Raw genomic sequence first — 14700 nt, 5'->3', positions numbered from 1 at the left:
GTGATGGGAAGGGGTGTCTGACAGGGACAGGGGTCAGGGTTTGTGGGCTGAGTTTGGGGAAGGTCCATGAAGAGTTGGCCGGGTGCAAAGCTGGGGCCTACTTTCCTCTCCCACCAGACCCCATGGATAGGACTTTATTATTCCCATCTTTATCATTCAATACAAACATTAGAAACATTTCCTCCCCTTCTAATGGAATAGTATTCCTGCCGATGGTTTAGAAAGACTGTGCAGCTTTTGCTACTTGACAGAAATATGTGTTTGTTTGTTTTTTTCTTTCTTTCTAGAAAAGTTAGCTGCCTACATTTCAAATGTCTGGAAAATGCTCAATTTACTGTGTGATGCTAAATTGTATTACCTGTGCATTGTTACACTGCATAGTGAGTAATATAGCATCTCAGCTCCTTAAAGTTTCACATGGAACACTGTGGTCTCCTAGATACAGCAATCACACTCTTTTCTTAATATATTATATTTGCTTAAGTGAATAAAGTAATACAGTACTTGAAAAGCAAGTAAATGTTATATATTAGCTCTGCACCTGCATGCATTTCCTTCAGACATTATCCTTAAATTTCTCCCATGCTCATTGAATTTCCAAAAATTAGATCTATATCTATAACATGGCAAGGAAATCCTGTGCTCACATACATTATGAAGCTACGTGTGAGCATGAGGTGATTACTGTGGGGTCACTTTGCTTTCCAGAAAGCAAAGAATTTGGGCAAGATGGGATTGATACTGATATTTACTGCAAAAGGGGAACTTTTGCATCAGACATAGGAGAAGAGGACAGGACGTATTTACTTAGAGGACCCAGGTAAATGTCAATACAAATGGTTTGACTACTTACTACAAGATCACACCTGGAATTAATGGCACCATAACCACTATAATGAGCTGTAGTGGTCATGGTGCCTAGACTGGCCCTGTAAAGCGGCTCTGTCACATCTGTGCATTTTGTAAAGAGATAATCTTTTTAAAATACTCATCCTGACTGCGTCTGCTACGGACTTCACAGATACCATCACACAAAGCAGGGACTACATTATTTTATGGTAAAGCATGAGGTTCACAAAAAGCAGAGGTGGTTTGCCAATTGTATTTGAGAAAGGGGTGTAGACAGAAGAATAACAGCAAGCCAATGGGGAGGAGAGATTGGTAGATTAAATGCCTGTATTAAAATAAGCTAGTGGTGTGTGGAAGAACTGAACAGTTGAAAGAGGGAGATTGAGCTGGGCTATGGAGATGAAGGAACTGAGTGATACAATTATAATAGAGTGTCAGCCGGGAAGATGGTATGATTTCGTTAAGAGGTGTGCGGGAACGGGATGATGTAAAAAAACAAACAAAAAAAAACTTGCAGAATGAACGGACCGAGAAGGGGTTATTTGTTACGTAAAGAGGAAATACAGCAAAGAGTAGAGTCATTAAAGGTTTTGTAGGTAAATGTTAGCAATTTGAATTGGATCTTGAAGTGTTTAGAAAGCCAATGTAATGATTGTCAAAGGAGTGAGGTGTGGGAGTAGAAGTGAGTCAGAAGATGAGCCTGGCAGCGGCTTTCACTAACAACTGAAGAGGGTCATTGCGGATATTTGGAAAGCCAATGAGTAGTGAGTTGCAGTCGGGAATGATGAGTGCATGAACAAGTGCCTTGGTTTTAGCTCGAGTTAGAAAAGGGCAGATGCAGACAATATTTTTACGGTCAAAGTTACAGAAGTTAGAGACCGGCTGGATGCTGGGTCAGCAGTATCACAGGTAGTGAGTGTCATGTTACATGATATTGTTTTATTATAATGTACTGTTTCTTTAATGTTCATCTTAAGTTTGTCTCTTGGGCCACTCCATAGTTTGCATGATGCTTCAGATTCTCCCCTCCCCCTTTCCTGTTCCAGTGTATTCTATGCTGTACATTCAATGTGACTTGTGATATCTCTCCTACCTGTTTGGAAGAATCGTTCTTTTACCTGTTGTAACTTCACATTCTACAGATCATACGACGAATAAACAGCGCCAGATCTTCTTACATGTGAGTTGTGACTGAGTAAACTATCTGGGAAGGTGATTTGGTATGGATAATCTCATCAGGGCAATGAGCGCCATGTGCTCCTGAAAACCACATTCATAGCCTTTGCAGCCCAGAATAGTAAAAGAACGTATCCAGCAGCTTGTACAGAGATTGCTGTGTCACAGGACAGATCATAGTGAAGTGTAACTGTGTGTATTGTATGAGAAGTCTGCATTCAACCCCAGCACAGCTTGTTACAGCCCCAGCACAGCTTGTTTCAGCCCCAGCACAGCTTGTCACAGCCCCAGCACAGCTTGTCACAGCCCCAGCACAGCTTGTTACAGCCCCAGCACAGCTTGTTTCAGCCCCACACAGTATACAGACACTCTTCACTGCTACAGCCAAGCCTGTGTACCTCAGGCCATCATGAGTGGAAAAGGCTCAGTGTGTGATGAAACACCACAGCATGCACCACATGGAGAAAGCCAGGATGAGGACCCAGAGCCCAGTGCATTGCCTAAACGCTCTGTGAAACCCACTTGGAAGGTTAAAGAGAACTATGAATCCATGAGAACTGAACTAGCAACCAGTTTGAAGCAGATTTGGGATAAAATCCTCACCCACATTGATGTGATTTCATGTCCCAGCCATAAGGTACTGCAACTAGAGGGCGCCATAAAGCATCTCTCTGCTTCATATGAACTGTACCAGACTACAAGCAATAAATATAAAACTATTCTGCAAAACATTAACACTGAGGAATCATTAGAGCAACTTAACAATGTCCAGCTTCTTAACATGGAAAGAGAAAGCTTTATCCTGCTAACTAAAGCAAAGGCAGAAGCAAAATTAACGCAGCCACAGGACACTGTATCTCACAGATCCATATCCACCAGACATTCTAAAAGTTCCTCTAGATCCCGAAGTTCAAGGCACTCAACGCTTAGTGAACAGCTTTTAAACGCCCGAGCCGAAGCAGAGGCTAGCAAAGTACAGGCCGCATATGCAAAAAAGAGAGCAGACATGGAGGCTGAAGCTGCAGCAATGCAAGCCGAAGCGGCGGCAATGGAAGCTGAGGCAGCGTCTAAAGCAGCACGTCAAAGGGCAGCAATTGAAGCTTTAAAGGTACAGAGCAACTACGAGGCAGCTGCAGCAAAACTAAAGATTTTGGAACAAGCTATCGGTGCAGAGGAAAATGCTAGTGAAAGGGTCAGCATCAAGGCAGATATGGAAGATCCTTTTGAACGCACTAAGAACTATGTTCTAAACCACAGCAGCGAGCACTCAATTGCCTCCATTCTTCACGACAACGCAAGGACTTCACCACACCAGGTAAACGCTGTTCCAGCAACTTCCTACATGCAAAACCACCCCAGTACAGCGCCTGACTGTCATGCTGATTCTGCATATGTCACAGAATTGCACACCAATCTGCAAGCAAGTCACCAACCTCCTGCTAATAGTACCGTTCCAGACTTTAACCCAACAACTCAGTTGAACGCCCTTGCTGCACCATATCTTCCGTCTCTTTACAACAATACCATAAACAACGCAATGCACAACATCCAACCAGCGACCTCCTACGTAAAGTCAGAGACAACTGATACAGCAGAGTTTGTAAAGTATATACTTCGAAGAGAGCTCACCAAGTCAGGCCTAGTAAGCTTCGATGACCATCCTGAAAATTACAGAAGCTGGAAAGCTGCCTTCAAAACTACCATAGGTGATCTTGGTATTTCTGCTGCTGAGGAGCTGGATCTGCTGATCAGGTGGCTTGGCCCACAATCTACAGAACGTGTCAAGAGCCTCAGGTCAGTCTACATCGACAATCCAACAGCAGGTCTCACCGCTGCATGGGAACGTCTAGAACAGAGTTATGGTAGTCCTGAAGCCATAGAGAATGCATTGCTTAAACGATTGGAAAATTTCCCAACGATATCCGGTAAGGACAATAAAGAGTTCCAGAGACTCAGTGACCTTCTTCTCGAAGTCCAGCTTGCCAAAACCGACCCTAAACTACCGGGCCTCAGTTACCTGGACACTGCTCGAGGAGTTAACCCTATCATTTACAAGCTTCCGTATAGCCTACGTGAAAAGTGGATCCAAATTGGGTCAAAATACAAACGGGAAAACAAGGTTTCATTTCCCCCTTTCTCCTACTTCTGCGAATTTGTCAGGAACATTGCTGACACCAAGAACGATCCTAGTTTTGCATTTGGTGAGTTCAGTACTCCCTCACTGAAAGGTGACAACCTACAAATCAGCTACAAGAACCGTAGAGGTCCCGTGAAGACAGACATTATTCCCGCTCCCACATCAGCTCCCGCCTCAAACAAGAGCAGCAAGATCGAAAACCCAAACCAATTATGTCCTATCCACAAGAAGCCACATCCCCTCAAAAAATGTATCGGTTTTAGGAAGAAGCCCCTACAAGAACGAAAGGAACTCCTAAAGACCTTTGGGGTATGTTATAGATGCTGTGCTTCCACTGATCACTTTGCCAAGGAATGTAAAATCCCTATCAAGTGCATAGAGTGCGGTTCCGAGGACCATGTTCAAGCTCTCCATCCACTCGAACCAACCCTTCACAATCTGCAAACCTTTCTCCCAGACCAAATCACGATGGGAAGAGTACAGATCAGGTGCCTAATTCCACTATAATATTTTCCTCATGCACTGAAGTCTGTGGGGAAGACCACTGTGACAAGTCTTGTGCTAAAATATGCCTAGTGAACGTTCACCACAAGGATCAGCCAGAAAAGACTTTAAAGGTGTATGCTATCTTAGATGATCAAAGCAATCGATCACTTGCCCGACCTGAACTGTTTGATCTATTTTGCATAAGAGGAGAGGTTCACCCTTACACCCTAAGCACTTGTAGCGGCACTACAGAGGTCTTTGGAAGAAGGGCACATGGCTTTATTGTGTCCTCTCTAGGAGGTAACTTACAATTACCCTTACCTACACTTGTAGAGTGCAACCAGATACCAGCCAACAAAGAAGAAATACCTACACCAGAAATTGCCTTCTACCACCCTCACCTAAAGTCAATAGCAAGTGAAATCCCACCACTTGACAAAGATGCTAAAATCCTTCTTCTGCTGGGAAGAGATATTCTAAGGGTCCACAAGGTGCACAGGCAGGTCAGCGGACCCCCAGATGCTCCATTTGCCCAGTACCTGGACTTGGGCTGGGTCATCATAGGTAATGTCTGTATAGGCAAAATGAAAAGGCCTACTAACATTTCTTCATTTAAGACAAATATATTGCCGAATGGTCGTAATACTCACTTTGAGCCATGCCCACATCACTACTGGGTAAAGGAGAAGGTAACTAGCTGCAAGTTGCAACATGGCAACACAAACCTTTCCCGCACAAACGATGACAGGTTTGGCTCTACAGTTTTCAATGCAAGCAGTGAAGACAACATGTTAGCTCCTTCAGTAGAAGACAAAGAATTCCTTAAAGTAATGGACAACGAGTTCTTTCAGGAAGATTCCAATAGTTGGGTAGCCCCCCTACCCTTTCGCCTCCCGAGAGAGAAGCTACCCAACAATCTACATCAAGCCATTAAAAGATTCTCCTCCTTAAAGCGTACTTTGAGCAGGAAACCAGAGATGGAAAGACATTTTGTAGACTTTATCCAGAATATCTTTGATAGAGGTCATGCTGAACCCGCACCTCCACTGAAAGAAGGAGAAGAATGCTGGTACCTCCCTTCCTTCGGTGTGTATCACCCACGAAAGCCAGACCAAATCAGAGTTGTCTTTGACTCCAGTGCCCAACATGAAGGCATCTCACTTAACAGCATGCTCCTCACAGGGCCTAACTTGAACAACAGCCTGATTGGAGTCCTAATTCGCTTTAGACAAGAACCTGTAGCAGTGATGGCGGACATTCAACAAATGTTCCACTGCTTCATCGTCAAGACAACAGAAACTACCTCAGGTTCCTATGGCACAAGGACAATGACCTCAACAAAGAGGTAATTGATTACCGAATGAGGGTGCATGTCTTTGGGAACAGCCCTTCCCCAGCTGTAGCAATCTATGGACTAAAAAAGACAGCCCAGCTTGGAGAAGCTGAGTATGGATCCGACGCTCGTCAATTTGTCGAAAGGAACTTTTACGTCGACGACGGGCTCAAATCCTTTCCTACTGCTAAAGAAGCAATTGATCTTCTCACCCGAACAAAGGAGATGCTATCCGTAGCAAACTTGAGACTCCACAAGATTATATCCAACAGCCAAGAGCTAATGAATGCATTTCACTCTGAGGACTATGCTGCCAGCGTGAAAGACCTTGACCTTGGGTCGGACACGCCTCCTTTGCAGAGAAGTCTAGGTCTGCTGTGGAACATCAAAGAAGACACATTCACCTTTCAAGTGTCAACCTGTGACAAACCTTTTACCAGGAGAGGAGTCTTGTCCATGGTGAATAGCATCTACGACCCACTGGGATTTATAGCCCCAGTCACCACCCAAGGTAAGATGCTTTTAAGACAGCTCACTACTGATAACATAGATTGGGACACTCCGTTACCCATGGAGAAACAACAAAGATGGGAGAAATGGAGAGGTTCTCTGAAGCCACTAGAACAGCTCCAAATTCCACGTTGCTATGCCCCAGTCTCCATTTCAGCCGCTAACCAGAGGGAAATCCATATTTTCTCAGACGCATCAGTTGAAGCTATAGCTGCAGTGGCCTATTTGAAGACCTCAGGGATCAATGGAGACATACATTGCAATTTTGTTCTAGGCAAGGCAAAGCTAACACCAAAACCTGCACAGACCATACCCAGACTTGAACTTTGTGCAGCTGTGCTAGCCGTGGAAATAGCTGAAGTCATAAAGAGTGAAATGGACATTAAAATTGATTCCTTCACATTTTACACAGACAGTAAGATAGTGCTTGGATACATTTACAACCAAACCAAACAATTTTACGTGTACGTCAGTAATCGAGTAGAACGTATCAGAAGGTTCTCTCTGCCAAAGCAATGGCATTATATTCCCACTGACCTTAATCCCGCTGATTGTGGGACAAGACCTATATCTCCAGCAGCTCTCCATAGCTGCTTGTGGCTGACGGCTCCAAGATTTCTTCACGAAAACTCCTACTCAAATTCCACCGATGTCGCCTACGAACTAGTACATCCTGATCATGATAAAGAAATCAGGTCTATGAACACCACATTACATACTTCTACAAGTCCAGAACCAAAACTCAAGTCACACCGTTTTGAACTTTTCTCAACCTGGTCATCAGCTGTTAGGGCTGTTGCTTATTTGATTCACGTTGCCCATTGTTTTAAAAGGAGCTCAATATCAGAGTGTCATGGTTGGCATATCTGTACCAACCATCTTACCGCAACGGAAATTGAGCGTGCCGAAAAGGTTATCATTCGCTGTGTACAACAAGAAGTGTACATGGAAGAATTCCACAGATTCCAAGGTGGAATACCTTTATCAAAGGATAGTTCACTATTTAATCTAAACCCCGTGGTCGATGACAATCAGTTGCTGCGAGTTGGAGGTCGAATAGAGAAATCTGACCTGTGCAGCAAGGAACAAAACCCTATCATCATACCAGGTCAGCACCACATCGCCACTCTTCTAATCCGGCACCATCATGAAAAAACACAACACCAAGGTAGACAATTTACAGAAGGCGCTATCAGGTCAGCCGGCTTGTGGATTGTTGGAATGAAAAGATGTGTTTCTTCCCTGCTTTTCAAATGCGTCAAGTGTCGCAAGTTAAGAGGTAGACACCAACTACAACAAATGGCAAGCCTGCCAGCTGATCGTTTAAGCACAGATCCACCCTTCACCTACGTTGGAGTTGACGTCTTCGGTCCGTGGACCGTGGTAACTCGAAAGACTCGTGGTGGAGCAGCCAACAGCAAAAGATGGTCCGTGTTGTTTACTTGTCTCACCATACGAGCTGTACACATCGAAGTGATTGAGTCAATGGATTCTTCTTGTTTCATCAACGCTTTACGAAGATTCTTCTCCATCCGAGGACCTGTCAAGCAGCTAAGATCCGACTGTGGTTCCAACTTTGTTGGAGCCTGTAAAGAACTTCAACTAGACAATTTCTTATCAAACAATGGATGTACTTGGCTGTTTAATCCACCACATTCTTCACATATGGGAGGATCCTGGGAGCGAATGATTGGGATCGCTCGAAGAATTCTCGATTCCATGTTGCAGGACCGCAAGTCTTCACTATTGACTCATGAGACTTTGAGTACCTTTCTCTCGGAAGTATCCGCCATCATTAATGCAAGGCCTCTAGTACCAGTATCTTCTGATTCTGATTCTCCAGTGATTCTTACCCCAGCCACACTCCTTACTCAGAAGGTTGGGACTACCATGATATCTCCTGCTGAGATCGACACGAAGGATATTTACAGGCGTCAATGGAAACAGGTACAACACCTAGCCAACGTGTTTTGGCACCGCTGGAGAAAGGAGTACCTGCCTATCCTTCAAAGCCGTTCCAAATGGCAAACACCCAAGCCCAACCTCAAAGTAGGCGACCTTGTTCTTCTGAAAGATAGAGAAGTCTGTCGTAATGAGTGGCCTATGGGTCTTGTAACAAGTGTAATGCCCAGCAATGATGGAAAGGTTCGCAAGGTTGAGATTAAGAAAACCAAAGGAGGTTTAGATCGGACTTTCTCACGACCAATCACAGAATTGGTACTTCTTCTCCCAAGCGAGTGACTTATGCAAGAGTACCAGACCGTACGGTACTATGGCGGGGAGAACGCCACTATAACTGTTAACTATGCCACTGTTGAAGCTCCACGGCTATAAACTGTAGACTACAGGACTTTAGCCATCCGTTATTGGACTTCATGTTTTATTGTTTATTTACTGCATACCTTCTCTGTTTTGCAGGTATCTTGTATTTAAGGTTTACACACCAGTATTATTTTCCAATGTTTTCTTCACTTACAGGTTCAAGTTGGACTTTTAGACATTTGGACTTATCTTTATATATATAATAGGCTTTGAAATCTAAAGATTTCAGGCGGGGAGTGTCATGTTACATGATATTGTTTTATTATAATGTACTGTTTCTTTAATGTTCATCTTAAGTTTGTCTCTTGGGCCACTCCATAGTTTGCATGATGCTTCAGATTCTCCCCTCCCCCTTTCCTGTTCCAGTGTATTCTATGCTGTACATTCAATGTGACTTGTGATATCTCTCCTACCTGTTTGGAAGAATCGTTCTTTTACCTGTTGAAACTTCACATTCTACAGATCATACGACGAATAAACAGCGCCAGATCTTCTTACATGTGAGTTGTGACTGAGTAAACTATCTGGGAAGGTGATTTGGTATGGATAATCTCATCAGGGCAATGAGCGCCATGTGCTCCTGAAAACCACATTCATAGCCTTTGCAGCCGTTCCAGAATAGTGAGTAATGACTTTTTGATGACATCGTTAGTCGCTTTGGTAAGGGCAGTCTCACTAGAGTGGAGGGAGTGGGAGTCCGATTGAAGTACAAGTGGGTCAAGCAGGGAGTTAGTATTGAGAAAGTGAGCGAAGTAAACACATGCTGCTCAAGAAGCTTAGACGTGATAAGGAGTATCTATATGAGACAGTAGTTGAAGAAGTGGGGTCAAGCGATGGCTTTTTTAGGATATTTGTTGTAACTACATTTAAGATATTAATCCAATGTATTTCCAACAAATGAGCTTGGGGTATGATTGCTCTGGTGACAAGTTCAGGTCAGTGACTGCTAACTTACCAGGATATATTCTTTCCATGAATACCGATTTGTAGAGGATGTGTTCATACAGGGTGTAACAAAGAGGAATTGGGAAAGAAACAGGAAGTTAAAGCAGCTAGTAAAGAATTTTGTTTTACTTTAAAAATGTTTTATTTAGGAACTTGTTCCCATACAGAAATATCACAAAAGCCAAAACTATATTGGGGGGGGGGGGGGGGGGGAGGGGAGGGGAGGGGTTGGAGGGAATCAAGCAGTAAATATAGATTACAATACAGTAATATGAAAAGCAACCAGAACAAGGTTTTTGTTTTTTAAGTAGAAATACAGTCAAGTGGTATAGAAAAAGCCATAATAAACTAGTGAGTGCAGTGGCTCTTACGAAACTTGCTAGAGCCATGAGAGGACCACGTTTAGGTTAGTGAGAGGGGAAAGTGGAGAAAATTTTAAAAGAAAAATACAAACTAGTGAAGGCAACGCTAATAGAGGCAGTGCCATCAGCATTAACTGATCCCAATAGGAACCAGCATGACAGGTCCAGCACACATCATCAGCCGATGCCCATTGCAGGGGCTTGATATCGGAACACGTAAAGAGGTTCACAAACCCCCAGGTCAGATAACCCAAAGGTGCAGAGTATCATTTAGAGAAGGACAAAAACTACTCAGCCTTCAGGCATAAACGCAAGTAATACCTCTGTACCGTCCATACCAGACATTCAATCCACAAGAATAAGCCCCAACAAAGAACTAAAGCTGAGAGGTAGGTGCATTCAAACTCCAGTCAGAAAAAATATGGTGCATCTCACAGCCACTTCTAGAAAGGCGGTGGTATTGTGGGGTATTGCTCCCACCACCACCTACTGTTCAATCTAGTAAAGGCATGACTGCACAATATAGGCGGGAGGGATTGATTGCTGATGTCGAGAAGACATTTTTGCCCCAACCCCGTGCATTACTTGCACTTACTGCCAAAATTGGCCGCAGAGGCAGTGAAAGGGCGCTAGGAAATTGCAATGCTGCAGACAGGGCCTGTCAGGTTCTTCAAGAGCTGCTGCGTAAGGCATAGGCGCCATTTTAGGCACAGCTAAGTTGACTAGTTACACACTTAAATGCCACATAACAGGGTGCCTTCCAGGTACAGCCAGGTGGGGGGGAGGGAAATTGGCAATTGTGGCATTACATACAGGCTCCAGGAGAACTAAGAGTGGAGAGATCGCAGTCTCTCACTCACACCGGGTCACCACATAGGCCGCAGATCTGACCAGAAAGATCTCTGCTAGAAGCTTCTATATCCTGGTACTCTGTGTCAGTTGGTTAGCTAAAGAATAAAATCTGTTACAATTCCTGAAAATACTGGAATCTTCAAAAAAACAGAAAAGCTAGATTTTCGTCAGTGCTCAGGCAATGTGCACCTGCATGACAGTTAGACACTGCCTCCCCTTACTTTGAATTATTAACACTTTTTTTATGATATGATTTAAGAAATATAAATAGAAAAGAATCTGCAATACATAATAGGTTTTAAAGTGCTATGCAAAATTATCACCATTATAAACTAAACTATGTTGTTATGTCCATAGTGCATTTTAATACAATTTTAAACTTTTACTATTATAGCTAAAGAGAATTTATACACAAGAATGCGAAACACTGCAGCTTTATAATTAAAACAAAACAAAACACAACAACAAATATTACTCAATATTTAGGGCTAAAAGCATGAGCTAAAACATCAGGTTACTGATAAGTGAATCCAGGGGAATTTGAGCAAAAAATAAACTTTTTAAATCTGCCTGATATGTAGATGTTGCATTTATAATTATGTATCTATGCAATATAGACACATTTATAAAAAAATAAACATATTGTGAAACACAGGGAAAAAAAACTTGTTTGGTCAACCAATAGTCTTCAAAAGAAATGTAGTCAATCATCATTTTATCTCTACAGTGACATGGAAGAGGCAGAATAATGACCGTCGTAACTTCACAATTAAAAAAAACAAATATGGATCAGCACAATTTTGAGGATATTAACTATCAATTGTGTCCAAGTAAGCTTGATACAATCAGGTCTTGATTCCAAAAATCTAACATTAGATTTTAAGCTCATAAAAGCAGCTTCCTCAAATCTCAGACATCTCAATAAAAACAGAGAATATGAGAATGGACTAAAGAGTAACTCAATAGCTTGCCCTTTGAGATTTCATGTTTAGGTCTCAAAATGGTTTTTTTCTCACTTGTGCCATTACAGTCCAGAACCGAAATGCCGGCAAGTTCTTTCTGCAACCCTGTACGATTTGGGTGGGATCAGTCTTATATGCCAATTGTATGGGTTCTCTTTGTAGTGGCACATGTGATCAAAAACTGTTTTCAAACCTGAGCGGGGAGTAACTGAAGGGCAAGCTGACTTTCTCTAAGTTTTTGCCCCTTCTCAGAGTTCTCCTATTATCTGTTTTGTATCTGCTTATATTGTCTCATACAATAGGTTTCGTACAACATTAAACTGTTATCACGCCATGCATGCCACCATTTTAGGAAAATACAGATGCTGATTTGATTAATTTAAAAACTAAATTAAAAAAATATATAGTGGTACCTCGGTTTACGAATTTAATGCGTTCTCCGGGACGTTACGTATTGCGAAAAATTCATAAACCGAAACGTGGTTTCCCATAGGAATGCATTGAAAACCAATTCATCCGTTCCTGAGGTCAGAAAAAAGTAAAAATGAGCTGGCATGGAAACCAACCCACAATGCAGCTCCCTTCCTTTCCACCGCTTGAGAAATGCACCAAAAAAGTTCCAAAAAGGCCCAAAACCGCTGCAAAAAAATTCCAGAATGGCTCCAAAACTCGATGCAAAAACTGCTCCAACACCTCCACACTCGACGCCACCTGCTACCCACAGACTCCAGCATGCACGGGGGCGGCGCTATAAACCTCCTATGCGCAATGCATCCTGGAGAAACACTTCTGGCTTGCGACATTCTAGTCAGTAATACAGTATGCAAATGGTGTATTAGGTGGTCAGAGCAGGCAGACAGCAATTCAGATGATCCATGGTATCCGACAAGGTAGCTGAACCTCAAGAGTGAGAGTGTGTCTGGGATTATAAATATTTTATTATTAGAATGTGTATTGAGAATTATATTTTTGATATGATACAGCATTCTTCAGTAGTACCCATGACTGTCCTCATCATGACGAGCTGTACAAAATACATATATTGATCCAAATAAAAAAATCATACTCTCCATTGACAGTGTTATATATTCCAATAGAAAATATTCTAGGAGAAGATTTAAGAAATAGAAATACAATATTAATAGACCAAAAAGCTACATCACACAATAAAAAGAAAAGGGACTTAAACCTGAGATCCTTCATAAAACAAATATTTATTACAGCAAAAGTCTCTTTTGCACAATTGATATTAACCCACCAAACTAAATACGGACAGCAAAAAAAGGGCTGCCTAACAAAAAAAGGGTAAGCAGAAGAAAAAAAATTATCTGCACACAATTCCCTGGTTTCTGAGGTTTAAAACACTGAATAGAAAGATTCTACAGTGGAGGTAAAAATTGCTGGTGGGGAAAGGAAAAAAAAAAAAAAAACTTTAGGTAAATAACGGTCATCTGTTGTGGAATGAAGTGCTGTGTTGTAAAGAGTCCACAGATGATCCCCATCTCTGCATGGGCTGTGGAGCCCTCCTTGAGGAACTCAAGTGTGGAGGTTCCACCGAGTCCATGACATTTGGAACAGTCATATCATATTCGTATCGTTCCAACATCTTGGAAATCTTGTCACGCGGTACTCCATGCTTATTTCTCCTGGAAAACAAAATTGGCAACAACATTAAGTGTCAATTAAAATGTGTCTCCATTAAAGTGTGGAATGGTCGTAAAACCTTGATGTGACTTTAGCAATGAAATGGTACAGTGGCACAATACGTGCGTTAAAATGTGACAATCAATTTCATCTTTTGAAAAATTAGAACATCTAGTTTGAACATTTAATCTAATGGAGCGATTAATAAATTATATGGTTCCACACAGCTAAATGTCAGTTCAAATAAAAAGAGAAGAAACTTCTTATTCCGCATTTGAAGGAGAAATGATGTTATTTCTAAGTCACTGTGTTCACATGTATGTATTTTCTTATCTTTATAACCTTACCCATTTTTACTTTTTGGGTACCATTTGTTACCATTGTCCAGCATATATCCCAATGCACAAACCAAATTTACCATTTTTAAATGGCTCACCCCTTCATACCCCTGTCCTATAATTATGTCTAGTTTTTTGTTTTGTTTTTCTTGTTATTCCTTTGAGTACTAAATGATGGACTATATTTGCCCACATCTGGCACTTGAAAGAAAGCATGCCACAAATTTATTGGAAGTAAAAGTGTTCAGGCAGAAAAAAACAAACAAATGAAATGTAAACTGAGCTTGGCACACATGCATGAATGTTTAGGTCCTTTAAGGACACAATTGTCAAGGCATCTGCAGAGAGCAAACCATTAGCTACATCATGCGATATTCTAATTCAACAGCTATCAATAGCAAATGAGCGTGTGATGCTTAATACAATATTAATACGATGCAGAGGTCATTGTTTTCTCCTAGATTAAACTGCTTACATTACAAAAAAAAGAAGCAATGTAAAAAAGGCACCTTTTCTCTTAAAAATTTGTTTTCCTTCTTCATTAGTAATTTCTGGACGTGCTTCAGCTTCCCACCCCCAGCTACTCATATTTAGCATCAGAATTTCTTCAACATGTCTGCCTTTCTCTAGCCTCCTATTCTCTGACCTGCTACCGGTGGGTGCATTTCCCTGACCTGCTACTGGTGGGTGCATTTCCCTGACCTGCTATTGGTGGGTGCATTTCCCTGACCTGCTATTGGTGGGTGCATTTCTCTGACCTGCTATTGGTGGGTGCATTTCTCTG

The 14700-nt window shown here is 42.0% G+C and overlaps 1 protein-coding gene across 1 annotated transcript in view; it reads right to left on the bottom strand.

Moving 5' to 3' along the window:
- The window catches only part of LOC134571246 (uncharacterized), a 516374-nt gene that overhangs the window by 482387 nt on the left and 19287 nt on the right, over positions 1-14700 (bottom strand). The window contains exon 6 of the mRNA XM_063429422.1: positions 13271-13580. Coding sequence (XP_063285492.1) covers positions 13382-13580 — 199 coding nt within the window. The 3' untranslated portion in view covers positions 13271-13381. The remainder of the gene's footprint in view (positions 1-13270; positions 13581-14700) is intronic.

Source organism: Pelobates fuscus, chromosome 1, assembly GCF_036172605.1.
Source record: "Pelobates fuscus isolate aPelFus1 chromosome 1, aPelFus1.pri, whole genome shotgun sequence".
Classification (NCBI taxonomy): domain Eukaryota; kingdom Metazoa; phylum Chordata; class Amphibia; order Anura; family Pelobatidae; genus Pelobates; species Pelobates fuscus.
This window is presented reverse-complemented; position numbering and strand designations above follow the sequence as displayed.